This window comes from Panthera leo, chromosome E1 (assembly GCF_018350215.1).
Source record: "Panthera leo isolate Ple1 chromosome E1, P.leo_Ple1_pat1.1, whole genome shotgun sequence".
Lineage (NCBI taxonomy): Eukaryota > Metazoa > Chordata > Mammalia > Carnivora > Felidae > Panthera > Panthera leo.
The window spans coordinates 34,837,775-34,862,094 of record NC_056692.1 but is presented as its reverse complement, the minus strand read 5'-3'; the positions used below and the strand labels follow the sequence as shown (position 1 = coordinate 34,862,094).

The window sequence follows — 24,320 nt, the reverse complement described above, 5'->3', positions numbered from 1 at the left end:
CCCAGAATGCAAGCGCCAGGATGCAGTCTGGCCTCAGAGCGGCCGTCCTCAGGGCTGGGATGGGGTCGGGGCCTCCGAGGGGGCCGCAGGAGGCTTTAGGGGGCCCCAAACCAGCCTGTCCCTCTGCACTCTCCCCAGGTCATCACGCTGGAGGGCTGGGTCGACATCATGTACTTCGTGATGGATGCTCATTCCTTCTACAACTTTATCTACTTCATCCTCCTCATCATCGTGAGTGCTCCTTGGGCCCCTGTGAGAATGAGGGATCCTGGGGACACAGGGTGGGGCGCCCAGAGAGGGGAAGGCCTCCTGGGTCTGAAGTTCTGGCTCTCAGGACGGGTCCCATAGAGAGGCAGGCAGAGAGAGAGGGCACCCGTCATGAGGAGTCAGGAGGAAATCCAAGGTCGAGGCTGGGTTCTATCACTTACTACCACTTACGACCTCTGGCAACGTCATTCCCCACGAGGCCTCTAGCCCCACTTTAGGCCTCAGTAAAAAGGGCGATTCTCAACCCAAGCTGGCATCACCTCTCTCAGGGGGCATTTGGAAATGGCAAAGGGTGGTCCTATTTCCTACGGGGTCTAGGGGAGCACCGCTGGCGTTTTGTTGGGGGGCTGGGGAGAGCTGGCAAACATCCTGAAATGACTGTCCCCCCAACAGAGGACTGTTACCACCCCCCGTTCCCATCACCCTGTGTTGAGAAACAGTGCCTGACCTCTTGTTCCTTCCAGCTCAGAAATCCCAAGGCTTCCTGAGGGCAGAAGGCAGAGGCAAAAGTAGCAATATTTAATAGTTTTCGTCACCAGCATTCATAGTTAATAATTAAACTGCTACTACTTACAGCTAATATTTATTGAGCATTTACTCTGCGCCAGTCCTGCTCTAAGCACTTTTTCTGTGCTGGTGCATCGAATCCTCACCACGGTCCTGTTATCATCTCTGTTTTATAGAGAGGAAACCCACGTGTCTTCACTGGTCTGTCCCCGTCACGGGCTTTGCGGGTGCCGTGGATTAATCTCGCTGGGCGGGCGTTGGGGTTGACGTGTGCTGTGACATCTGCTACCTGCTTAAAACTCGTAGTGCCCTGTGGCGGGGGGGAGGGGGGGGTGGTGGTGGAGTGGAGAGGGTGTGGTCCCACCTCCTAAATGAGAACGCTGAGCCTAGCAACGGACTCCAAGTCCAGCCCTTCTCCATGTCACCAAGAGGCCAGTGACAGAGCCAGAGAGAGAGGGACAGATAGGGAGAGAAAGAGATGAAGACGGAGATTAAGATCTACTTGGGACTGGGGCGCCTGGGCGGCTCAGTCGGCTCAGCGTCCGACCGGCTCAGGTCATGATCTCACAGCTCGTGAGTTCGAGCCCCGCGTCGGGCTCTGTGCTGACAGCTCAGAGCCTGGAGCCTGCTTTGGATTCTGTGTCTCCCTCCCTCTCTCTGCCCCTCCCCCACTCATGCCATGTCTCTCTCTGTGTCTCAAAAATAAATAAACATCGTAAAAAAAAAAAAAAATCTACTCAAGATTTAGGACAATCTCCAGAGAGAGGTGGAGACAGACTAAGGCAGCTCTTGGTGACAGGCAGAGGCTCTGAGAAAAAGCAAACCCTCCAGGCTATCCCTGCCGCCCCTGCATGTGGAAGAGGGGCCACGCCTGGGGCCTCTTCCCCTCCCCCACCGTCACCGGCCACCTGCGGAGTGAGGCCAGCACCTCTGGGAAGCGTGGTCTTCTCACTGTGCTTCTCTCCCTGGGCTGGGGGGAGGGGACGGAAGCAGACAGGGAGGTAAGGGGCCTAGTTTCCACCCACACTCTCCGTGAAGAATCTTCCAAACAGCTCTCTGGAATCATACTAGTGAAGCTAATTATCATAATTACTAGGACACAATCTAGAAAAAAAAAAAATCTGCCTTGTCACCATAAATATTCATTTCCTTCATTCTGGATTGTTGTCCCAGCGATGCCATCCCGGAGTCCCGGAGAAACTGAGGCAGGGAGGTGGGGGACGAGGGAGCGCGGGCGAGTTCAAGAGCGGCAGCCTGGCTAGCCTGCAGGGGTCAGGGTCCGGGCCATCGCCCGGCTGGGGGAGGGGAGAGGCACGGGGGTACGCGGCCGCGGCAGCGGTGCCCTTTTCTTCAGGATATCTCCTCTTCCTGTCCCCACCCCAACAGGTGGGCTCCTTCTTCATGATCAACCTGTGCCTGGTGGTGATCGCCACGCAGTTCTCAGAGACCAAGCAGCGGGAGAGCCAGCTGATGCGGGAGCAGCGCGTGCGCTTCCTGTCCAATGCCAGCACCCTGGCCAGCTTCTCGGAGCCAGGCAGCTGCTACGAGGAGCTGTTGAAGTACCTGGTGTACGTCCTCCGTAAAGCGGCCCGCAGGCTGGCCCAGGTCTCCCGGGCGGCGGGCGTGAGGGCCGGGCTGCTCAGCAGCCCGGTGCCGCGCGGCGGCCAGGAGCCCCAGCCCGGCGGCAGCTGCTCTCGCTCCCACCGCCGTCCGTCTGTCCACCACCTGGTTCACCACCACCACCACCATCACCACCACTACCACCTGGGCAACGGGACGCTGCGGGCCCCCCGGGCCAGCCCGGAGATCCAGGACAGGGATGCCAACGGGGCCCGCCGGCTGATGCTGCCACCGCCCTCGACACCCGCCCTCTCCGGGGGCCCCCCGGGGGGCGCAGAGTCCGTACACAGCTTCTACCACGCCGACTGCCGCCTAGAGCCGGTCCGCTGTCAGGCACCCCCTCCCAGATCGCCGTCTGAGACGTCGGGCAGGACCGTGGGCAGCGGGAAGGTGTACCCCACGGTGCACACCAGCCCTCCCCCAGAGATGCTGAAGGAGAAGGCGCTAGTGGAGGCGGCCCCCACCTCCGGACCCCCCACCCTCACCAGCCTCAACATCCCGCCCGGGCCCTACAGCTCCATGCACAAGCTGCTCGAGACACAGAGCACAGGTGAGCGCTCTGGGTGGGGCATGCTGGGACCCTTCCCCGGGGGCCAGGTGGGGTCCTGGAGAGGGTTGGGGGCCTGGCGCCCCAAGGACAGGCCTCTGATTTCCGTTCTGCCACTTGAGGCCTTGGGACCTTCGAGCCGTCCCGTCGCGTCTTTGAGCCCTAATGGCCTCATCTGCTAAAACGGGAATCTTAATTCCCACGTTGTAATGGGAACAATATCGATCATGTAATGAGCACCCGATCTGCTCTGCTCTATGAGGTCAACGGGTGTCGACCGATTGCTGAGTGCCTGTCCCATGCTCTGCGGGCGGAATCCCATCGGATCCTCTCAACAGTGTAGATGCTAAGCTTTCTTGTTGTCCCCATTTTACTGATGAGGAAAAGGAGGCTCGAAGAGGTTGCTTGACTTGCCCAAGGTTGTGCCACTGGGGAGGGGTGAACTCAGGGCCACCTGACGCTGAGGCCCACACACTACATTGTGAGGCCCAGAGGGGCAATGATGTGTGACTGTGGCCAGCATTGCCCCCCACCCCCACCCCACTGCTAAGGAGACTTGTAAACACGACTTTCATTCCCTCCCCACAGGGAGACCGGGGGCCCGGAGCAGGAAGTTCTCAGGGGGTTGCTAGTCTGGTGGGAGGAACACCCAGCGTCACAGGGGAAGTGAGATATTCCCTGCCTGTAGGCGTCCCCCCCGTCAGACAGGGGTGGCGGGCCCTCCTCCGAAGACAGACGCACTGCAGCCGAAGCCCAGGGCCTGGGATTCGGGAAAGCTGTGGCACGTGGGAGCAGTGGGATACGTGTGGGAGTCATGCGGGAACGTGGGCTGGGACAGGAAGATGCCGGTGCGGAATGCCGTGCGAACGGTGCCTGTGCCAGCTTTTCCGCTACCCTGCCATGGGACGTAAGCCAGTCACGTGCATGTGTGTCTCAGCTCCGTCCTGTGTAGAAGGCAGGGCGGGGGCCACCACGGTTGCTGGCGAACCTTCCTGGGTGCAGTCAGAAGGGGGAATGTTATTGGGTGCTTACTAGGGGCTGGGCCCCGAGCTAGGCACCTTCACTTCACGTACGTGCTTTCCCTGCGTGCCCTCCGAGGTGCCCTTCAGCTCTCAGATTCTAAGATCAAAGCCGATTTAAATGGACATTGATTGGCGTCTTGGGATAGGTCACTGTGTGCATGAGCGTGTGCGGTCTGGCGTGTATGTATGTGCATGTGTGTGTGTGTGCAGGAAGGCGTCCAGTGTGTGTATGTGGGCATGTGCACGCACGTGTTTGATGTTCGTGCGTGTCTGTATACACGTGTGTCTGATATGTGTCGTCAAATGGGTGCACACGCAAGGGCGGTGCCCCTGTCTGGTGAGGACGCGTGCCCACGTGTGCATTGTATAACGTGCATATATCTGTGCATGCTCATGTTCAGCTGTGCAGGTGTGTGTGGTTCCCAAACAGTACGTATACGCACCCAGTACATGTGTGTATGCAAATGGCCAGTGCACGTGCGTGCATGTGTCCGGTGTGTGTGTGTGTACGTGAGCACACATCTGTGGGTGTGTGTCATAAGGATCCCTTGGAAAATGCTACTCAGAGCAGTGCTGGTGCAGGGCTGGCTTTCGCGGGAAGGAGAGATGGTCTAGGCTCCTTACTGAAGGCTCCCAGGACAGGAGAGCTGCCCAGGACCTCAGAGGACATCAAGGCCACCTGCCAAAGCCCAAGACACCCAACAATGACTGTCAGTAGAATGCTATCGGTATTTGGGGGCATTCTGTTGCTCAGGACTGTCCACACTGCCGGCACTAAGTACTCCTGGCCCATGAAGTGCCTAGAACCCCCACCATTGAAAGAACCCCTAACTTCCTAACTCATTTTATTTTATTTTATTTTATTTTATTTTATTTTATTTTATTTTATTTTAATGTTTTTATTTATTTTTGAGACATCGAGAGACAGAGCATGAGCAGGGGAGGCAGAGAGAGAGAGCGAGACACAGAATCTGAAGCAGGCTCCAGGCTCTGAGCTGTCAGCACAGGGCCCGATGCAGGGCTTGAACTCACGGACTGTGAGATCATGACCTGAGCTGAAGTTGGACGCTTAACCGACTGAGCCACCCAGGCACCCCACCTAACTCATTTTATATGTGCTGTGAGGGAAGGGCCGCCCCACGCAGGAAACCCTGCAGCCTCTAACCTCTACCCTCCTCTTGTCCCAGGTGCCTGCCAAAGCTCTTGCAAGATCTCCAGCCCTTGCTTGAAGGCGGACAGTGGAGCCTGTGGCCCAGACAGCTGCCCCTACTGTGCCCGGGCGGGGGCAGGGCAGGTGGAGCTCGCCGGCCATGAGATGCCTGACTCAGACAGCGAGGCAGTTTATGAGCTCACACAAGACGCCCAGCACAGTGATCTCCGGGACCCTCACAGCCGGCACCGACAGAGTCTAGGGCTGGACGCAGAGCCCAACTCTGTGCTGGCCTTCTGGAGGCTGATCTGTGACACTTTCCGGAAGATCGTGGACAGCAAGTACTTTGGTCGGGGAATCATGATTGCTATCCTGGTCAACACCCTCAGCATGGGCATCGAGTACCATGAACAGGTAGGGGCATGTGCAAGGGCACGGGCCCTGGACCTGGAGACCCTCTGCCTTCCTCCCCTCCTGCCCCCGGGTCCCATTGCCTCTCCATGCTGCTAGCCTGATGGCAGGGAGGAGGACAGGAAGGAGGTGCACCAATGTGTGGGGACTTTGGACGGTGAAAACCGATGAATACCATGCAGTCTGTGTGTTTGGAGGTGGCCCCAGGGCAGGGGCAGGGTCTGAGCTGAGCCTGTTCTATCTGGGAAGGCTTCCCAGAGGAGGTGGGCTTTGAGGGATATGAGTGAGTGAGGAGCCTCAGGTGTGGGTAAGACCTCTCTGGAGGGACAAGTCATTGGAAGAGATTTGGGTCTTTGGAGAAGACACAGAGGGGAGAGAAGGTGTTGGGGGATCCCCCAGCCCAGTACTGGGTCCCACCCCAGCATCCACCTGACTCAGTAACTGGGAGTGTGACCGACTGGCAGCAGGTAGGGGCGAGGAGGAGAGGGTCGGTGGCGGCGCCTTGGTGGAGCTGAGGCCCGGCCGGTAGGGAGGGAGGCCATCTGCTCCCGGCCTCCATTCCGGGAGCCTTGCTGTGAGTGGGGCGGCTGGGTGGATGAGAACGCCCAGCATGCTGAAGAGACTTGAAACCATTGCGTTTGAGGAATCGTTCTAAGAACCGGGATGTTTAGTCAGGAGAAGAGGAGGCTCAGCGGGGACAGGCGAGCTGTCTTCAAATATTTGAAGGGCTGTCATGTGGAAGAGGGAGCAGGCTTGTGTCGTGGGGCCGATGGCTGTGAGCAGATGGGATCTGGGCCGAACGGAAGGTGGCTGTTCTCACTCCCAGGGCTGTGCAAGTATGCGAAGGGTGATCTGGGGGACCCCCACCCCTGCCCTCGACCCCCCACGCTGACTGGGGCCGGGCCTCCCAACAGGGCTCCTTCCAGAAGGTGGCCCTTAGTCCCGGTTTGGCCTTCCGGGTCACCCCCCTTGGCTGATTCTCGGGAAAGGAGGGAGGCAGGTGTTCCTCCAGGCCCTTCTGTGCTCTTTCCTGGGTGTTCCTGCCTCCCCGAGGCTCGGGCAGGGGACTGGGCCGCCAGAACTTGACCTTTCCTGGTACAGAACTAAAGGGGTGTGCGGAGGGGGTGGGGGCCGGGCAGGCGCTGGCGACACGGGCCAGGTGGTGCTCATGGCCGAGGGGGATGGAAGGTCTGGGTCCAAGCCAGGGCTGGAGCTGATATGAGACGGTCACTTTTCAGGGGGATCAGAGCCCCCTCCCCAACCCTGCCGACCTCCGTGCCTTTTCACGTGGTGCACGCTCAGCGCCTAACCCAGATGCCCTGTCCAGCCAGGGGCACGCCGGCCCCAGCCCCACCTCCGTCACCGTCACACCATGTTGGCACCCCTTCCTCCTGCCTCAGGGCTCCCCCTCCCCCCAGGTGGCTATGCCGGATTCCCTCTTTTTGGAGGTGAGGTGCGGGGAGGGGGCAGGACGCCGGCTGCGGCTCCAGCAGGTGGGGAGTACGGCACCGCGGTAGGCGTGTTGTGTCTGGGCGCACGGGGCACGGTGTGTGTGCACACGCCCGCTCAGCCGGCCCCCTGGGGAGAGGTGCTCCACTCTACCAGGCTGGTGAGGGCAGCCCCTGACCTCCCGTTACCCGGCTCCGTGAGCCTGGACCTCAGCCTCCCCTCCCTCCCCCCAGTTCTAGCCGTGGTCAGGTGTCCCTCTCCCTGGGGGGCGCTGCATCCCGCCACGTGCCCTAGCGGACGCTGCTGGCGGAGGCTCTGACCGCGCTGGGGAGAAGCTGAGTCACGGAGACCGAGGGCCGATGAAGCGGCAGCAGGAAGCCTTTCGGTTAGACGTCAAGAAGGACACCCCCTTGGGGGGGAAATAAAAGCCATCCGTCAGGGGTGCCTGCAGCATCTCCTTGCCCAAGTCCCCGAGGAAAGCAGGGGGCACCCCCCACCAAGCCCTCAGCGGCAGGGGGTCCCCTCCTGGTGGTGGCGCAGCGTCTGCTCCCGGGAGGGGTCTGTCTCAGTACCTGGTCGCTGCGCGGGCCCCACAGGGGTGAGTGGGAGTCCCCAGCAGGCCTGGCAGATGACTGACTGCTCTCCGCAGCCTCAGGGGCCGGGGAAGAAGTCCCAGAAGCAGCCATGGCCCTGTGCTTGCAGGCACTGCGGCGTGAACGTCCCGCCATCTGCGCCTCGGAGCCTGAGCAGGCGGAGGGGGGCCGGGAGGGGGGTGAGGAGATGCGGGGGCAGAGAGACAGAGACTCAGAGGGAGACGGAGACCGGGAGAGGGGGTCCCAGAGAGCAAGACAAAGACCTGGGGGGAGAGAGGCAGGCACGAAGACGGGAGGACGGAGACGCAGGGACAAGAGGGACAGAGCTACGGAGGGGGCGATGGACACTTGGGGACGAGACAGACAGATGGAGGCACAGAGACATCAGGGTGACAGAGACAGAGATGCGGAGAGGGGTTGCAGGGCTCGGGACACAGGCTCAAATGGAGCCTCCCAGACAGGGAGAGGGGAACCAGGTGAGGAACAAAGTTGGGGGGGCACTGAGGGGACGTGGCAACAGAGCAGAGGAGCCACAGTGGCTCGTGGTCTCCCTGCAGCACCCTGAACGAGGCGACCATGTCCATGGACCCTGGTATCGGTCAGGAGAGGATCCCGGTATTGGGGATCCTCAGCGAGGGGCCCAGCCCTCTTCCCCGCCCATGGCTACTGCCCTCCCCAGGCCTGTCCTCTCCCACTGTCACCTACCTTACCCCCCACTCGGTGTTCCTGCCAGGGATGGTGACGCCCTCCTGCCCCTCTCTACCAACAGAGGAAGCCCCCATTTTGTCATACCCAACCCAAGGTGGGCCCCACGCTGTCCATGGCCTCCTGCTTCCCCCACCCCTTCACCCACTGGCTGGTGAGACCCTCAGGACTGTTTCTCCCAGAGGGACTAGTGAGGAGGACAAGGACACGGGACACTGAGAAGGGAGCAAGAATGTGACTTGAGGACAGAAGTGTCACCTGATGGAGGGATGGAGGACAAGCATGCGTGTGCCCCATCCATGAGACAGCAGAATATGGAGCAAGGAACTTATTGTGAATTATCCATCCCTCCCCCTCTCCTTCCATCCCTCCCCCTCTCCTTCCATCCAGCCATCCATCCATCCTTCACCCATCCCTCCATCCCCGCTTCCATCCCTCCCCATCTCCTTCCATCCATCCAGCCATCCTTCTTTCATCCCTCCCTTCCTTCCTTCCTTCCTTCCTCCCTCCCTCCCTCCCTCCCACACACATTTCCTGTGCATCAGAGTTGGGGAAAAGCATCTTGGTTTGTGGTGTTTATAGCGTTCACCAATTACCATGGTGTAAATGCTGTCACCATGACCCATGTCAAGCTAGCAGCATGATGTCACTGACTGTGGGGTCGGGAAGAGACGTACACACACTGGGCCTAGGACACTGCGTTCTTCCTCTCAGAGAGGTCATCGGCAAGTGAACAGTCATATTTACTTGATGCAGTACGTGCTCAGAGACAGACGTGGGGAGTAGTCTGGGATCCAGACCAGGGAAGGGATTCAGGGAGAGCCCCGCGCAGGATGTGATCTGAGAGCAGAGTCTGCAGGAAGAGCGAGGTGTAGCCAGCAAAAGGGGCGGGGGGGGGGGGGGTAGGGCACAAGATGGGGGGAGGGGTCAGAGGCACCAAACACCAAAACTGAGAGATTTGTGAGGAGTTCAGAATGAGTGGGGTACAGGCTGGGGGCCGGGATGGACAAGTGACAAGAGACCAGTTTGAAAAAAAATTCAGGGCCAGGTCCTGAGAGGGATAGGAAGGAGTTTTTTCCTGAAGGTGATAGGTTCCCCAAAAATGTTTTAAGCGGGTCAGTGATACGAGCAGGTTTGTGCTCTATCAATAGACATTCTGTGGAGCCAAGGAGGGGAGACAGGAAGCAGGGCGGCCAAGGAGAGGGCTACTGCAGTGGTCCAAACGGTTCATACATCTCTGTCCTTGGAAGTGGAGGGAAGAGGGCCGGGGACAGCTGGCAGGTGGCTGAATCTGCAGGACTCGACACCAATTGGAGATTTGGGGGGAGGACACAGCAAGGACAAGACCCAGGTTTCTGCTTAGGGTGGGAGCACTGGGCCTTGAGCAGATTGGGGCTGCAGGACGTTGCGTACAAGGCATCCGTGGGCCGTCCTGGGGCGTACCTAGCAGGCTGCTGGGGCTCAGAAGAGAGTGTGTCTCTGCCGGCGTCTGCCCTGGGGCCAAGCTGCTCCAGGAGGAGTGGGGGTGGTGCGGGGAGGGGGTCTTGGGGACATAGGAGCTTCCTAATCACCCCTTTCCTAGCTCTGGGGTGCTGAGGGCAGAGGTTAACTTCACATTCTAGAGGAGGGACAACAGAGAGAGGTGGGGGAGGGGCATGTGGCCCAGTGGGTCTCTGGGCTGCCAAAGAGAGAGGCAGGGTCCAGAGTAGACTGCCTTTCGGGCCAGCAGAGGACAGGGCAGGTGACGATTCTGTTCGTTGCTCAGACTCTGGACCCATCCTGTCACTCTAGATACATGTCCAGGGAGGGTTTCTATTTATAAGTGAGTGAGGTCAGCTGTTCAAGGCAAGGGAAGTTGGGGGTGGATTGGGGTGGAGGGGTGGTGGAAATCCAGATGTGGCAGGTCTTAACTTTGAAGGGATTCACAGACTCCTTTGGGATTCTGCTGAAAACTGGGGACTCTCTCCCCAGAAAATACACACATGCAGGGACACCCCACATGCGGCCTTCGAGGACAAGGGTTTATGGACACCTCCCACCCCAAGTCTATCCCTTGGGCCTTCTAGCAGTTCTTGGCCTCCAGACAGAGGAGCCCTGTCTTAGGAGCTGAGGCTGACCAAGCAGAACCGGGGGGTGGGGGGGGGGGGATGATCTTTTTAGAGCCGTCCTGGCCCCAGATTTCCAAAGTCTCTCCAGATGTGGGGAGGGTGGGGAATGGGTGCTGTTTTGGAGATGGCTGGCTAACGGGGTGTTCACATTCCTTCAGGCGTCCTCTGGTCCTATAGGCTCCTGCGGCTCAGCAAACACCTCCTCCTGTGTACAGCATGCCAGAATAGGATGACAGAATGGCAGGGGGCGGGGGACAGAGCCAGAAGCACCAGAAGCACCGGAGAAATTTAGGTTCTAGCCGAAAAGTTCTGCTTCATGGACGATTATGCCAAATGTCGTAAGGGAGGCTTCTGGGGACAGAGGAGAGATGCTCACACCCAGCTGGGGGGCTTGGAAGGGCTTCACAAAAGAGGTGGCTGTTGAGAGGGGTCCTTGAAAGCTAGGCGGGATTGGTGCAGAGAGGCCTCGATGGAAGGATTAAGGGGAAATCTGGCAACCTAGCCTGGAGGAGCACAGGGTGGCGTGGGACGCTCGGAGGACAGTCATGTTGCCTCCCACCCCCACCCCCACCCCCACCGAGGTGTCTGAGCAGGAGTGATGTGAGCCCAGCTGTGTTGAAGGAAGCCAGAGATTCCAGTGGGTGCGGGCTGGGTCGAGGGAGAGGCCCAGAGGCTATTTCTGTCCTTCAGACCAGAGGCAGCGAGGGCCCCAAGTATGGTGGTGGTGGAAAGGACAAGGGGGCGGGGGCCGGCACCTGCTGCTGGAGGGATGAGGGCCCACAGGAATCCTAGATAACTCCCAGGCGCCAAGACAGAATTCTGGAGGGTGATGGAGCTGGCCGTCCGGGAAGGGGCAGGTTTGATGGAGGGGGTGGGAGGGTTTGTTTTGGAGCGCTGCATTTGAGCTGGAGGCCGGCCATCCCGGGAACGCTATCAGGCAGGTTGGCTCTCTGGGTGAGGAGCCAAGGGCTTGGAGGGAGATTGTTTAGTGTCGTCCACACCCCAGTGACAGCCGGGTGGGAGGGGGCTGCGGCGGTGGGAGTCGGGAGCTGGGGGGCAAGAGGAGGGAGTGGGTTCTGACTGAACTCTGAGCAGAGAAAGGGGACGGGAGAGGAGCCCTAGGAGGGCAGGAGGGGGCACGGGCGCTGGCAGGTGGGGCCGACAGCAGGCCCTGGTGCTGTCCTGGCATCCCCTGAGAGAGGGATTTGGAAGAGAGTCTAGACAGAGCTGGGGTTTGGGGGGACTAGGCCTGCACTCACATGGGGGTTTCTGCTCTGAGCCCAGGAAAGGAGACTGGGGGAGTGAGGGAACAGGGGATACGTGAACAGGGCCCTGGGGACGTGGGGTGTGTGTGGAGGGAGGTGCAGGTGCAGGTGGAGGAGGGGAGGAGAGAAGAGCCGGCTGTGCTGTGCGTCACAGAGCTGTTTGTGGGGAGGGGAGCGGAGCCGGTGGGGGGGGGGGGGCGGGGAGAGGCCAGGCTGAGAGTGGGGACGAGGCGGGGCGAGGAGAGGGAGAAGGTTTGGAACAGCTCTAGGTGGGGAGAGACGGAGCCCCAGCAGCAGAGGAGGGTGAGGGAAGGTACAGAGCTGCCGTGAGGCCCCCAGCTGGCATTGCCCTGTCCAGTCAGCACAGGCTCGTGACAGCACCGCTCAACAATTCGATGGCCGCAGCAGAAGCGGAGGGGGTGGGGTCTTACCTGGACTGGGGCCGGCCCGGCAGGGGCGCTCTGAGGTCTGCGGCAGGAAGGCAGCCTTGAAATGGTCCGCCCCGGGCTCCAGGCTGAGAGGGTGTCCTGGCAGGTGAGGGGCAGGGGCCCCAGCTCCAGAATCTGGAGTCTCAGGGGCTTTGGCTTGGCTGTGTCCCAGCTGGGAGCACACTGTGAGTGCCGTGTGCCTGCTTTGCTGGTGTGTTTCCTGGAGGTGACTTCTGGGCGCTGGTAGGAGATTGTGGGGAGGGGCTGGAGCCACCCCTGGATACGGGGTTCTGGGGCACAGTGACACCCAGCAGTGGGCCCAGTGGGCATGAGGGGCCGCAAGGGGATTGGCCCAGAGAGGCAAAGTTCCAAGCTGGAGAGCTCCCGGAGGTCTGAGAAGAGCAAGGTGGTGATCGATATGGTGAAGCCCGTGGGCTTTGCTTGAAACCACCTGCCATCCAGGTGGCTCCTGACTTCCCACACCCCTCCTTGGAGGAGGAGGAGGCAAGAGATGCCAGTGACCCTTGCCCCATCGCTGTGGCCTGCCTGGATTCCCCCATCCTGGGTTGGGGGAGGGGGTACAGCGGGCAGGACTGTCAAAAGCAGAGGTGAAGTGAACCAAGGAGCAGAGATTTCAGGTCAGTGGAGCTGTTGGGAGCGGAGGAGATGGGGGTGGGGTGGCGCTGGGGCAGGTCTGGGGTGACTCGTACGAGCCTCTGCCCAGCTGTCTCCCGGCTCGCCCACTCCTCTCGCCGTCCCCGTGTGCCGGAGCCGCTCCTGGGCCTCCTGCCTGGGCCTCTGCAGCATCCCCCTAATTGGTCTCCGTCTCTCCATCTCTCCAAGCCGTCAGCATGCTGCCACCACCGCAGCCAGATTAATCTTCTTAATACACCACTCTGCACATCTCTTTCCTCCCCCCAGAAGCCCCAGTGGCAGCATCGCGGGCAGAGGCGAGTCCAGCCCCAGTGGTGGGACAGAGTTCAAGGCCATCCTGCCTGGGCCCTGCCAGCCTTGCAGCCGTCTCCTCCACGGACCCCTCCCCCGCTCTGACCCCGGAGAAGCACTTGATTCTCTGTCCCTGTCCCCATGCATTCCTTCCTCTGCATCTTTGCTCCTACAATCCTCAGCTGGGGGTGCCCTCCATGGGGTTCTCCTTCCGCCCCTTCCTCCCCGGCCTCAGCTGGGCTTGAGCTCCCGGGGTGCTCCTGGTGTCTGCCCCCAGCATGGGGCTTCGTGCGGCCTTGCAGGCATTCCGTCCTGCCGTGTGTGAAGCCCGCGTCCACCGTCAGTGCCCGCGGGGCTGCCTGAGCGTGGCTCTGGGCCGGGTGTTTTCATGGTCTTTAGCGCCTCTGTTCTGCAGAGCAGTTCTGCCATGAGGTGATGCTACCCTGTTTAATGGCGAAGGCCACTGGGGATCAGAGGGGCTAAGGGACCTGCCCAAGGTCACACAGGCAGAAAGTCTCAGGGTTGGCCGACCTCCCACACTCTGGTTCCACCCCATGTTTTGATCACCAGTGTTCTGCACGCTGTGGGCCCGTTAAGGGTTGGCTGATGGAGGTGAGACCTGATGCTTTCAGGGGATCCTGGTGCCGAGAAGTATCAGGGAGCTTGTTGGGGGGGGGGCTATACTTGCTCCAAGAGGACAGGCTGAGGGGAGGGGAAGTGTTAGGAGGTGGGGCGTTTGCAGTTAGCATCTTCCCAAAGAAGAGCCCGGGGCCCCTGTGTGGGAGAGGCTGCCTGGCCTCAACTCACTGCAGCCCCCCGCTGGGCCTTGGCATCTTGAGGGAGGATTGAGACCTGAGAAAGGACTTCCTGGCAGCAGGAGAGAGTCGCGAGGGGGGCTGGTGCCCACCTGGTGGCGGGGGGGGGGGGGGGGGGGGGGGGGGCTTCCTGAGCCAGCGGTGTGACCTCCACCAAGTCACCACACCTCTTGGAGCCTCAGTTTCCCCGGCTATCTAAGGAGGCAGGGAGGAAATGAAACCCTGGGAGGGACGGGGTAGCCAGCGCACCGCCCCGGGGAGATACTGGCAGAAGTTGGCTCCCTCCCCGCCCCTTTGCAGCTGCAGTGGCTGTGATCACGGCTCTGGTCCCTGGGGCAACCGTGTTGCTAAGATTGTGTCTCTGTATCCTCATCCTGCGTCCTGCCTGTGTTTGCAGAACGTTCCCAGCCTCCGATTTAGTAACTTGGGCTGACCTGTCTGGGGAGGAGTGCCTTTTCCCATGGATCACGGGGGGATTCCGGGGCCCTGGGAGCAAATAGGCATTGCCCGGGGGTGTGTGCCGTGAGACTGCCCAGGAGAGAGAGGGCAGGCTGAGGGACAGTGCCGGCTTTTCCTTTTCACCTGCTGTTCCTGTCCAGCTGCCTGGAGGCATGAGGGGGGGGGGGGTCCAGCCTTTGCTGCCTGCTCCCCTCAACCAGGACCTCAGGGGAGCCCTGTACCACCTTTCCATTGAGGCTCTCGGCCGGTGTGCAGGTGTCCACAAGCCATGAGCCATCGGGTATAGACCATTGCACCCCACCTTGAATGACATCAGGGAATTCTGGAAATACCCCCCTCCACATGCCCTGTGCTGGTCGTACTTTTAAGATTCACTAATGGAGTCGATGCAAGAGGCCAAAAGCTACTGTGCTTTCAGCCACTTTTTTTTAAAAAAAAGGTTTATTAATTTTTATTTTTGGCAGCGTTTTTTGAGGTATCATGTATATGCCATAAAATTCACCCATTGTAAGCTGTACCTCAGCTGTGCCTTCGAATCAGCGTGTTCTTTATTCATACGTTAAGTTCATGCGAAATACGGTTTTGTAGACTTTAGAAGGCGTGTTATGAATTCAGTGTGTCTGGATTCACGGGCGTCTTGCTGTCACCTGGGGTGGGTTTGGCCCCTGACTGCTGCCTCGTGTTATCAGAATCCGAATGAAATGGGATTGGGTCCCACTCCCTGATTCTCCCTGCCCCGTGACTTTGAACCCGTCATTCACCATCTCTTGACCTTTTGGCTCTTATCTGAAGTGAGGGTGCCAGGGCAGTTATGTGGATAGCATGAGGTGAGACGCAGGGTGAGCCTGGGGACCCTCAAGGCATTGCACCTGTGCCCATCACCTTTATGCAATCCAGCTGGACAGCTGGGCAGGTGGCAGAGTGACAGGGAGGCAGGCTCACTGAGCCTGGTCCCTGGCAGACTGGACTCGGGATGCCGAGAGGGGATCCACTTAGTCAGGAGGGATCTGAGCCCCGAGCTTTACCTGTCCTGACGATGACCCCTTCCCCGCCACCTGCACTATGCTAATGCTGGAGGGGCCCAAGATCCTGTCTCTCTGTGACCCCATTCACTAGGTCAGGTGGCAGTGTCCTTTCCTGCCCCCATTTGCCGTCTGGGGAGCAAGGACTTGCTCGGGATCTACTGGGCCAATGGGCTCCTTGCCACACCGGCCCTGTACCAGCCACCCACTCTCTGGACGGCTGGCTCTCGGCCCTGCCTGCTGACCCTGGCCCGGCCCCCCAGGCCTGCCTTCGGAAAGAATCTGTGCACAGGCCGAGAGCTTCTCTCCTCCTGAGTAGCTATTGACCCCCAAACACCCCTCACCTGCCAGCCAGAAGGCCCTTCCTTCCAGGTCTCCCCACCCCCTACCCAGGCTGGCCACACAAAGTCAGGCCATCAGGATACATTTGGTGGGTGCCCAGGCCTGCTTCCGTGCTTGGGTGACCTACCTGGGCAGCCAGCCAGAGGAGGCAGCTGGGTAAACAGGGGGAGGTGTCTGATGGACTGAGAGCTTCATCTGGTTGTTTATTTTAACTGAAACTTCTTGAGCTGTTTTGAAACGAAGGCTTTGGGGCGATCAAGACACCCCATTAGGTAGGCATTGAGCTCCACTGAGCCAATCATACCTCACCCTGCATCTCCAGCCCTCAGCTCAGCCCTGCCACTCTCTTTCTCCCCAAACACAGTTCATTCCTCGTGCTTCGCCCTGTGACGCCTTCCACGCCCCTTTCCCTGGAGAGACCTTACCCTTCAGAGCTCATTGCAAACGCTGCTTCCTGACTAAGGCTTTCCCAGCCTTAGTTCCTCCCTCACCATCTCTCCCCTGGACTCTTGGATTTACCGTCGGGATAATTTATTTTGGCATCTAAGTATCTAAGGCCTCTTGTGGTTACTCAGCTGTTTTGTGTACGACCTGTTTCCAGAGAGACTCTGGGCTCCTGGGAGGCAGGGAGAATAGTCGGCATGTTTTTGCGGCTCCTTTCATACCTGATGTATTGCTAGGCATACAGTAGATGCTTAATTTTGATGGAAGGGAGGGAGGGAGGCGACGAGTGAGCTGGAGTGGCAGACGTTTTTCATTATTTTCTGACGACCTCTCTAGGATGGGTCCTCGATCCCAATCCCGGACCCTGGCTGGAAGCATAAAAGTGATTACCGCCAGTGTTTTACATTTGGCCAGAGAGGTTGAGAATCTTGCTGAAGGTCACACAGCGAGTGGACAGGATGGGCTGGCAATGAACCCGGGCATCGCAGTCTCGGGGGGCAGCCCCAGGTCCTCCTCGTCTGCGACAACCTGCTCGGTCACCTCCTTTCTGCCCACCAGCACGTTTGCGTGTGCCTGCGGGCGTACGTGCGCGCGCGCGTGCTCGTTCGTGTGTTTGTGTGCACGGTGTGCGGGGGTGTGCCGTGTGTGCCTGTGTCTGGAAGAAAGCAACGTTAGCCAACAGTTGTCCGGGAGAAGGCTGCCAAATCCACAGAGTAATTGTAGAGCACGTGTGACTTTGCGTGTGGCTGTGTGTCTGGGTATGCGTGTGAGGCCTTGGCGGTCGCCCTGTGACATTGGCCAGCCTCACTGCGCCGCTGGCCACAGCCTGCTGAGCTGACCGGGCAGCACAGGACAAGAAGGGTCTCGGACCTCCTCGCAGGCGGTGGGCAGAACCTATTATACAGGCTTCCCGCGAGCCTGCGGTCCCAGGCTCTGAGACCCGGGGCTGAGATTTGGCGTGGCAGCTGCCCCCGAGTGCATTTCCTCATGGGCCATTTGGGGGTGAGCCCTCCTCTGGAGAGTCCATCCAGCATCACCACTGCCCGCCCCCCGCCCCGCCTACCCCCCACCTTGCTATTCCTGCTGCTTCTCTGCCGGTGGCCTCCGCTAGGGACGGCAGGGGTGAGGGGCTCAGGGGTGAGCCTCGGCTGCTTCATACCCCACCCTGCCCTCCAGCCCGAGGAGCTCACCAACGCCCTGGAAATCAGCAACATCGTCTTCACCAGCCTCTTTGCCCTGGAGATGCTGCTGAAGCTGCTCGTGTATGGTCCCTTTGGCTACATCAAGAACCCCTACAACATCTTCGATGGCGTCATCGTCGTCATCAGGTATGGCGGCCCCTCCACTGCCTGTCGCCTGAGGAATGCCTGTGGGGTGGCTTGGACGAGAAGCCAGGCAGCCTGTTCCTCTGGGGTGGAGGGGTCTGGAGTCAGGCCCCACTGACCCCCGCAGGCCCTGCCACTTCCGCGGTGCGGGGTGGGGGGGGGGTGACCCGCTGTGCAGTCTCCTCTCCCCACTTCTGCTTCTTGCCCTTGAGCCCATGTGGGCCCTGGGGCGAGTGAGGACTGGGCAGCTGGCTTTGCAGAGGAGCTGAAGGGGGTGTGAGGCCCGGCCAGCAAAGTGCTTGGAAACCATCTCAGACACCCTCGACTTGCTTTAGGGTTTCCCAGACCCTGGGAAAGTGCTCCGTCCCCCTAGGCCTGGGGCCAGGAGAACTGCCTTATTTCTTTTTGGAACCGGCTTTAGATTTCATTAGAAGGGAACAAAGCAAATATTCCCTAACTTGACGCTGTTGCATGGGCCGGAATGTGGGAGAGGGCTGTCCGCTGCCAGGAGGTGATCTCCGGCCTGGAGAGAGGAGGGCGTGGAGAGGGCCAGAGCTGTCACCTACACCCGTCTCGGAGGTTCCCGCCTGTGCCCCGCGCCCTGGCGCTGGGCCGGCTTTTCCAGGCCCTCTCAGAGGGAGGGGTGGCGGGAGGGCGAGCACGCAGGGGCTCAGGCTCCCCGCCCTCCTTGCAGCGTGTGGGAGATCGTGGGCCAGCAGGGGGGTGGCCTGTCGGTGCTGCGGACCTTCCGCCTGATGCGGGTGCTGAAGCTGGTGCGCTTCCTGCCGGCGCTGCAGCGACAGCTGGTGGTGCTCATGAAGACCATGGACAACGTGGCCACCTTCTGCATGCTGCTCATGCTCTTCATCTTCATCTTCAGGTGAGGGCAGGGGCGGCCTCCGCGCCGGCTGGGAGGAGGGCCTGAGGGGCAGGGGGTGCCCCCGCCCCTGCCCCCCATCTCCCGGCTCCTGTGTCTTCAGCATCCTGGGCATGCATCTCTTCGGCTGCAAATTTGCATCTGAGCGGGACGGGGACACGCTGCCGGACCGGAAGAATTTTGACTCCCTGCTCTGGGCCATCGTCACCGTCTTTCAGGTGCCAGGGTAACCAGGCAGGGGTGGACGGGGGGGGGGAGGGGGGAGGGCGGGGCGGGGCACCCCCGGTGAAGGCCCTGACCCCCAGCCTCTGCCCACAGATCCTGACCCAGGAGGACTGGAACAAGGTACTCTACAATGGAATGGCCTCCACGTCGTCCTGGGCTGCTCTTTATTTCATTGCCCTCATGACCTTCGGCAACTACGTGCTCTTTAATCTGCTCGTCGCCATTCTGGTGGAGGGCTTCCAGGCGGAGGTAACCCCCTGCCCACAGCAGTCCAGTTCCGGGAGGAGTCGGCTGCCTGGCTTGAGCCATGGTGGCCGGGGAGGTCTCGCAGAAAGTGCCCATCAGGCCAGGCTGGGGGACTTGGGGTGGAAGGTCCTGGGTCTCGGGCAGCCCCTCAGCACCGGGGAGACAGGGCGGTTGTGGGGGATCCCTGGGCCCACTAGCTCCTGAGTGGGCTTCCGCATCAAGGTCAGCCAGATTCTTCCCCGGAGAGCTGGATAAGTGTTGGCACACGGTGCCAGTTGGATCCCGAGTGCGGGTGCTCTCGGGGACATCCAGAGGGGACCCCTCTGAGCCGAGGGGTGGGGGCAAATCATCCAAGCTCCGGCTAAACTGATGAAGATGCCACCAGGTTCCAAGCAGGGCTAAGCTGCCCAGGGTGAGAAATGAACCCAATTAGCTGCAGGCGTGGCAGAGACGAGCGTCCTATTTCCAGCCCAGGCTCCATCACCTCCGTCACAGGCGGCGTCATCCATTCATATTGATTTGCATCGATCCTGCCCTGGCTGTGCCAGGGCTCAGCACCTGCCTGGAGGGCCGTACATCGTTCCTGTCCCTCAGCTCCCCCCCGCCCGTCCCCCGAGCTCCGGGCCCAGCCCAGCCTCCAGTCCAGGCGTCTTTTACAGGCAGGTTGACCCAACCTAGAAATGCTCCAGGTTGGGCGCAGAGAAGCTCTTGGTCCAGTTCTCTCCGGGTGACCCGGATGGAAACTCCCGCTGCGGCCTGGTCTATAAATACTCGGCACACGGTGGAAAAACAAAAATCTATTTTCCGACTCTTTCCCAGCCTTCGCGAGGGAGGGCCGTTCCCCGTAGGCCGGCTGGGCTGGTGGGGTGCGGGTGCCTCTGTCCCACACCGGCCCTCTCCGGCTGCCTGCCGGCCGTGCACATTCTGTACTTATCCATTATCGCATTTCCTCCCACTGGGTGGCAGCGAGGGCAGCTGGTGGGGGAGGCCGGCCCTGCCTCTGGTGATGGCCGGGCCTCTTGTGCCGAGGGACGAGGCACTTCATTGGGGGTTCCCCGGGGCCTGAAAAGTTCAGGGGTGACACCATGCTCCCGTAAGAGCCAGGGTCTCCGTGGACACCCACCGCTCTTAGCCGGTGGGAAGAACTGCTGAGCAGGGACGGGGGTCCCGCCGCCCCTTGCAAACCACTGCTCCTGGCGGCTAAGATGTCCTCAGAAAAATCCCCGAGGAACTCCTCCAGGGGATATGGAAAACACCCCGAGCCTATTCCCCTCCCCTCAGCTGGCCGTTCGGTCGTCTCAGCAGCCCTGGAGGTGCCCGGTGCAGACAGCCCCCTCCCCACCGCCGGCCCTTTCAGCAAACACCTTGTTAAATTGAATGCTGCTGAGCTGGCCTGGTTGCTAGGCAGCGGCGATGTCTGCTGTTGGGAAGGAAGACAGGTCACTCTGGCCTTGCCGGGGGCCTATGGCTGCCCCAGCCCGAGGGGTCAGCTAGGGCCTGGGGCCACGGCCGCCTCAACCTGCAGGGCACAGGTGCCCAGTGGCAAGAGTCTCAGAGTTTGATGCTTCAGGTTGGGGCTGGGATGGAGAAAGGATTTCCAGATCAACCCCCCTCCATGGGGGTGGGCGGCAGCCTGGCCCTGAAGTGCCCACGGGAGGGGCTGGACCAGCCGCCCACTGTCCTGTGTGTCGTGGGCCAACACCTAGGTGGGGGAGGGGAGGGCTGGTCAAGCCAGGCCGGTGACCTGGATACCTCCAGAAGCACCTGCCCTGTCTTGTACAGAGTTTTAAGGCGAGGGGGGGGGGGGTGTTGCACATGTGGCTCTGAGGAAGCCCCACATTCTGGGAGGAGAGGCTGGTTGTTGCTGTTGTGATGGCCCGCTCTTTTACAAAAGAGGCAGCCCCCCTCTGCGAGGAAGTTGTTGGTCGTCAGTAGCAGGAGGGCTCCAGGGTAGCCCCAGCTGGCCTGGCCACCTTGCCAAGAGGTCAGAGGGAGGAGGCCCAGGAGACGGGGCTGGCTCGGCTGCCCATTTGCCTACGTGCAGGGGGCAGCATCCTGAATCCCTGTGTATTTGTCATGCACACACTTAATTAAATGAGCAGACAGCAGGCCCTGTGTGAGGCCATTAATTGGTATTAAACAACATCATAGCTGTCATCCCAGTGTTACTTGTCACATCCCATCCCAGTGGGAGCAGCTGGACCCGGTCTGATTCTGGGGGACGCAGGCTGGGCGTATGGGAGTGGGGAGCCCCGCTGCAGCTCCCGGCCCACAGCCTCCTCCCGGCCTCTGGCTCATGCCCTCCTCCTTCCCCGCCTCCCTGCCCATCCCCAAGCCCGCTGCCAGTGCGGGGCCAGTACAAGGTGAGCTGGAGACTCAGGTGCAAGGCCCAGGTGGACCTCTGACTCTCTGCGTGCCTGGGGACAGCTGTCTTAGCTTCTCCAAACCTCAGCTGCCTCCTTTATGGTGACACGAGTGACTTCCTTCCCGCCTTGCGAGAGGCGAGCTGGTGTGACTAAAGCAGTTTCCGGGCGGCTGGCATGCCCCTTGTGCATCGTAGCTGTCATTATTAGGATTACTGGGGGGCTCGATCTCCTTGCCTGCCCTTTACCCCCACCTTCATGGCCTCTGCCCTCACCCTTCAGATTCATTCGGGCCCGAGGGCCTGTGGTTGAATTCTGGAAGGCCGTCTGTCCCCTTTCTCCTCCTCCCCTACCCCCAGTGTCTCGTCCCCCTTCCACCCCTGTTGGGTTTGTGCCATCCTTTTCTTCGTCCTCTTTTGACACTGCTGATGTTTGAAAGCCGAGCACCTGTGACCAGCGCCCGTCCCCTGCCTCCCCGTCTCCCTGTAGGAAATCAGCAAACGGGAAGATGCGAGTGGACAGTTAAGCTGTATTCAGCTGCCTGTCGACTCCCAGGGGGTAGGTACGCGATCATGAGTCGGCATGCCCCCGCTCCCCATGCCCTGTGCCCCCTCCACCTCCGTGTCTCTGTGCTCGTGTTCACGCTCAGCCGCTGTGCAACTGTGGTAGCTGTGGTGGTCATTGGTGTCGTGAGGTTTGCTTCGATTTTAAGTCCCTTCCCCCTGAGGACATGGAGAGGAGGGGCCTCCTTGCCTCTGCCCCCACCACCCTGCCAAGGGCACTGTTCCCGTCCCCCGCTGGACCAGTAGAGGGGCGGGAGAAGGAAGGGACTTAGAATCTCTGTGTGCACGTGTGTGGTCCACCGCGTGTGGGTGCCTACACTGAGGTCCCCGAGGAGTCCGAGTCTCGGGATCGTGGCCGCAGACTGCGCTTCCCCATCTCTCTCCCCTCCCCCTTGCCCTGAGCCCCTATTGGAGACCCCCACAAGCTGCCTCAGCTCAGGACAAGTCTTTGGAGGATGTGAGGGTGGGGTGCCTCTTGCCAGAAGGTCCCAGATTTTTAAACCCACTTCCGAGTCTCTGGCCCCCTGGCCACCTGGGAGGTCCAGCAGGCATTTGGGGGCCTGCCCCCACTCTGGCCTCCACACCGAGCCCGTGCTCCACTGTTTCCTGCGCTGGCCCTGGAATTCGGGCCAAGGCCGGGGTTCCCGCGGGACCCCACAGTGCTGTGCATCCCGAGCGGCCCCCTGGAGATCCCACTCGATAATTAAAGGCCTCGTTAGGGATGTAAACTGAGTTAATGAAAATGATCCCCTGAGATGCCAATTACGCAATTTTATGCCCTTATCAAAAGTAGCAATCAAGTATTTCTTAATAACTTCTTAAGGAGAAGTGTGTAATTACTGGGGAACCCACTGACCTGCTAAGAAGGAAGAAAAAAGTACCCCAGAGACAGGGACAGAGGTAAAAATGGGGCCAGGGGACGGGGTGGGGTCTTGGGAAAGACGAGGGGAAGAAGCAGAGGGCCTGAAGTGTTCTCCTTGGGCTGAGCTGCTCTGTCTGGGGTCTTTCAATTTCCTTCTGGGGTCCTCAGGTCTGCGGCTCAGGGGAGGGCAGCCATGGAGGGAAAGCAGAGGGCACAAATGGCCTTGGGAATTTAGGCTCTAGTGACCATTTCACTCAGGTCCCCAGCTCCCTTTGGCCTATGCCACCCGCCCACCCGCCTGCCCGGCTGTTCCCCTCTCCCCTCAGCCCTTCCCGGAGCCAGTCCCCGCCAGGCTGGTTGTGCCGTGGGCTATGGGGTTAGCTGTGGCCTTCTCTGAGGTGTGGCAGGTGGGAGGCAGAGGTGTCGGGGGCCCTGGGGAGCTCTGGGCCCCACGCCTGGATGGTGTGGCCTGTGCCAGTGCATGCCTCGTGCCGTGGTTGCTGGTTCCCATAGCCTATATGTGGTGTATGCTTGTGGAGACAGGGAGGCCTCAGTCCAGTCCACTAGACCCTGCCGGGCCAGGTCTCTAATAGCCTGCTGCCCACCCCCCCACCCCCACCCTAGGGAGATGCCACCAAGTCCGAGTCAGAGCCCGATTTCTTCTCACCCAGCCTGGATGGTGACGGGGACAGGAAGAAGCGCCTGGCCTGTGAGTATCTATCCTGGGGGTGCGGGCCCTGGCCCTGGGCCAGCCTTGAGTGGACTCAGGGTCTCTCCTTCTCTCACTCCCCCGGCAGTGGTGTCCCTGGGAGAGCACCCAGAGCTGCGGAAGAACCTGCTGCCGCCTCTTATCATCCACACGGCCGCCACGCCCATGTCGCTCCCCAAGAGTTCCAGCACTGGCCTGGCCGAGGCGCTGGGCCCCGCCTCCCGCCGCACCAGCAGCAGCGGGTCTGCTGAGCCAGGGGCGGCCCATGAGATGAAGTCACCGGTATGGGGTGCACACGGGTGCCCTACGGTGGGACGTGCGCAGAGGTCAGGAGGGAAGAGAGGATGGGGGCGGAGAGGCCCAAGGCCTCTGAGCCCTAGGTTGGACAAGCCCCCGGGAGGTCAGTAGGGCTAGTAATGCAGGCAGGTGCAGAGCTCTGGCCTTGGGGGGAGAAAGAGCAGTGTTCTAATCCTATTCTTGTGTTCCTTAACTGCCCTTGGGTGAAACTCAACCTCTGAGCCTCTGCTATAAGATAGGGGAGGTCCTTCTCTCCTTAATACTTCATCATAATAGCAAACCCCGTGCAGTTACTGATTCTGTACCAGAGCAGCCCCATGAGGTAGGTCTCATTATTATCCCCACTTGACAGATGGGGCCCCGGGTCTTAGCTTGCCAAACTGATTGGTGGGAAGCTCGGCAGTGAGCCGGTGACAGAGCCAGAAGTTTAATCCAGGAGTCGGCGTCGGGGCCCGCGCGCCTGCCGTCACTTTATACGGCCAGTCAGCTACATGAGGAATAGGTACTCGTGTCGTAGCTCTTCTCCAGATGAGGAACTGAGGCACAGAGAGGTTTAGTCACTTGCCCAGGGTCACCCAGCTGGTGGGAGTGAGTAATCTGAACCCAGGCGTCTGGTCCACGGCTCCCGCTTACACCTCGACTCCTGATACGGCGCCGAGGAGGCTCACAGGAGACAGGGTGCCTGTGGGGGGTGGGGTGCAGGGCTGCGGGGTCCTGGTTGAGACCGCCCTCTCCCTGGCTCACCCCCACCCCC

The 24,320-nt window shown here is 60.4% G+C and overlaps 1 protein-coding gene across 10 annotated transcripts in view; it reads left to right on the top strand.

Annotated features, from left to right (window-relative positions):
* CACNA1G (calcium voltage-gated channel subunit alpha1 G) overlaps positions 1 to 24,320 on the top strand; it is a 61,494-nt gene that overhangs the window by 11,550 nt on the left and 25,624 nt on the right. For 6 of the 10 annotated variants that reach the window (XM_042915494.1, XM_042915490.1, XM_042915491.1 and 3 more), the window contains exons 7-16: positions 139 to 231; positions 2,161 to 2,944; positions 5,151 to 5,527; positions 17,276 to 17,427; positions 18,119 to 18,304; positions 18,405 to 18,519; positions 18,620 to 18,775; positions 21,625 to 21,693; positions 23,185 to 23,269; positions 23,358 to 23,551. In XM_042915494.1, the coding sequence (XP_042771428.1) occupies positions 139 to 231; positions 2,161 to 2,944; positions 5,151 to 5,527; positions 17,276 to 17,427; positions 18,119 to 18,304; positions 18,405 to 18,519; positions 18,620 to 18,775; positions 21,625 to 21,693; positions 23,185 to 23,269; positions 23,358 to 23,551 (2,211 nt within the window). The remainder of the gene's footprint in view (positions 1 to 138; positions 232 to 2,160; positions 2,945 to 5,150; positions 5,528 to 17,275; positions 17,428 to 18,118; positions 18,305 to 18,404; positions 18,520 to 18,619; positions 18,776 to 21,624; positions 21,694 to 23,184; positions 23,270 to 23,357; positions 23,552 to 24,320) is intronic. The other 4 variants (XM_042915498.1, XM_042915497.1, XM_042915492.1 and 1 more) reach the window with 1 other exon arrangement.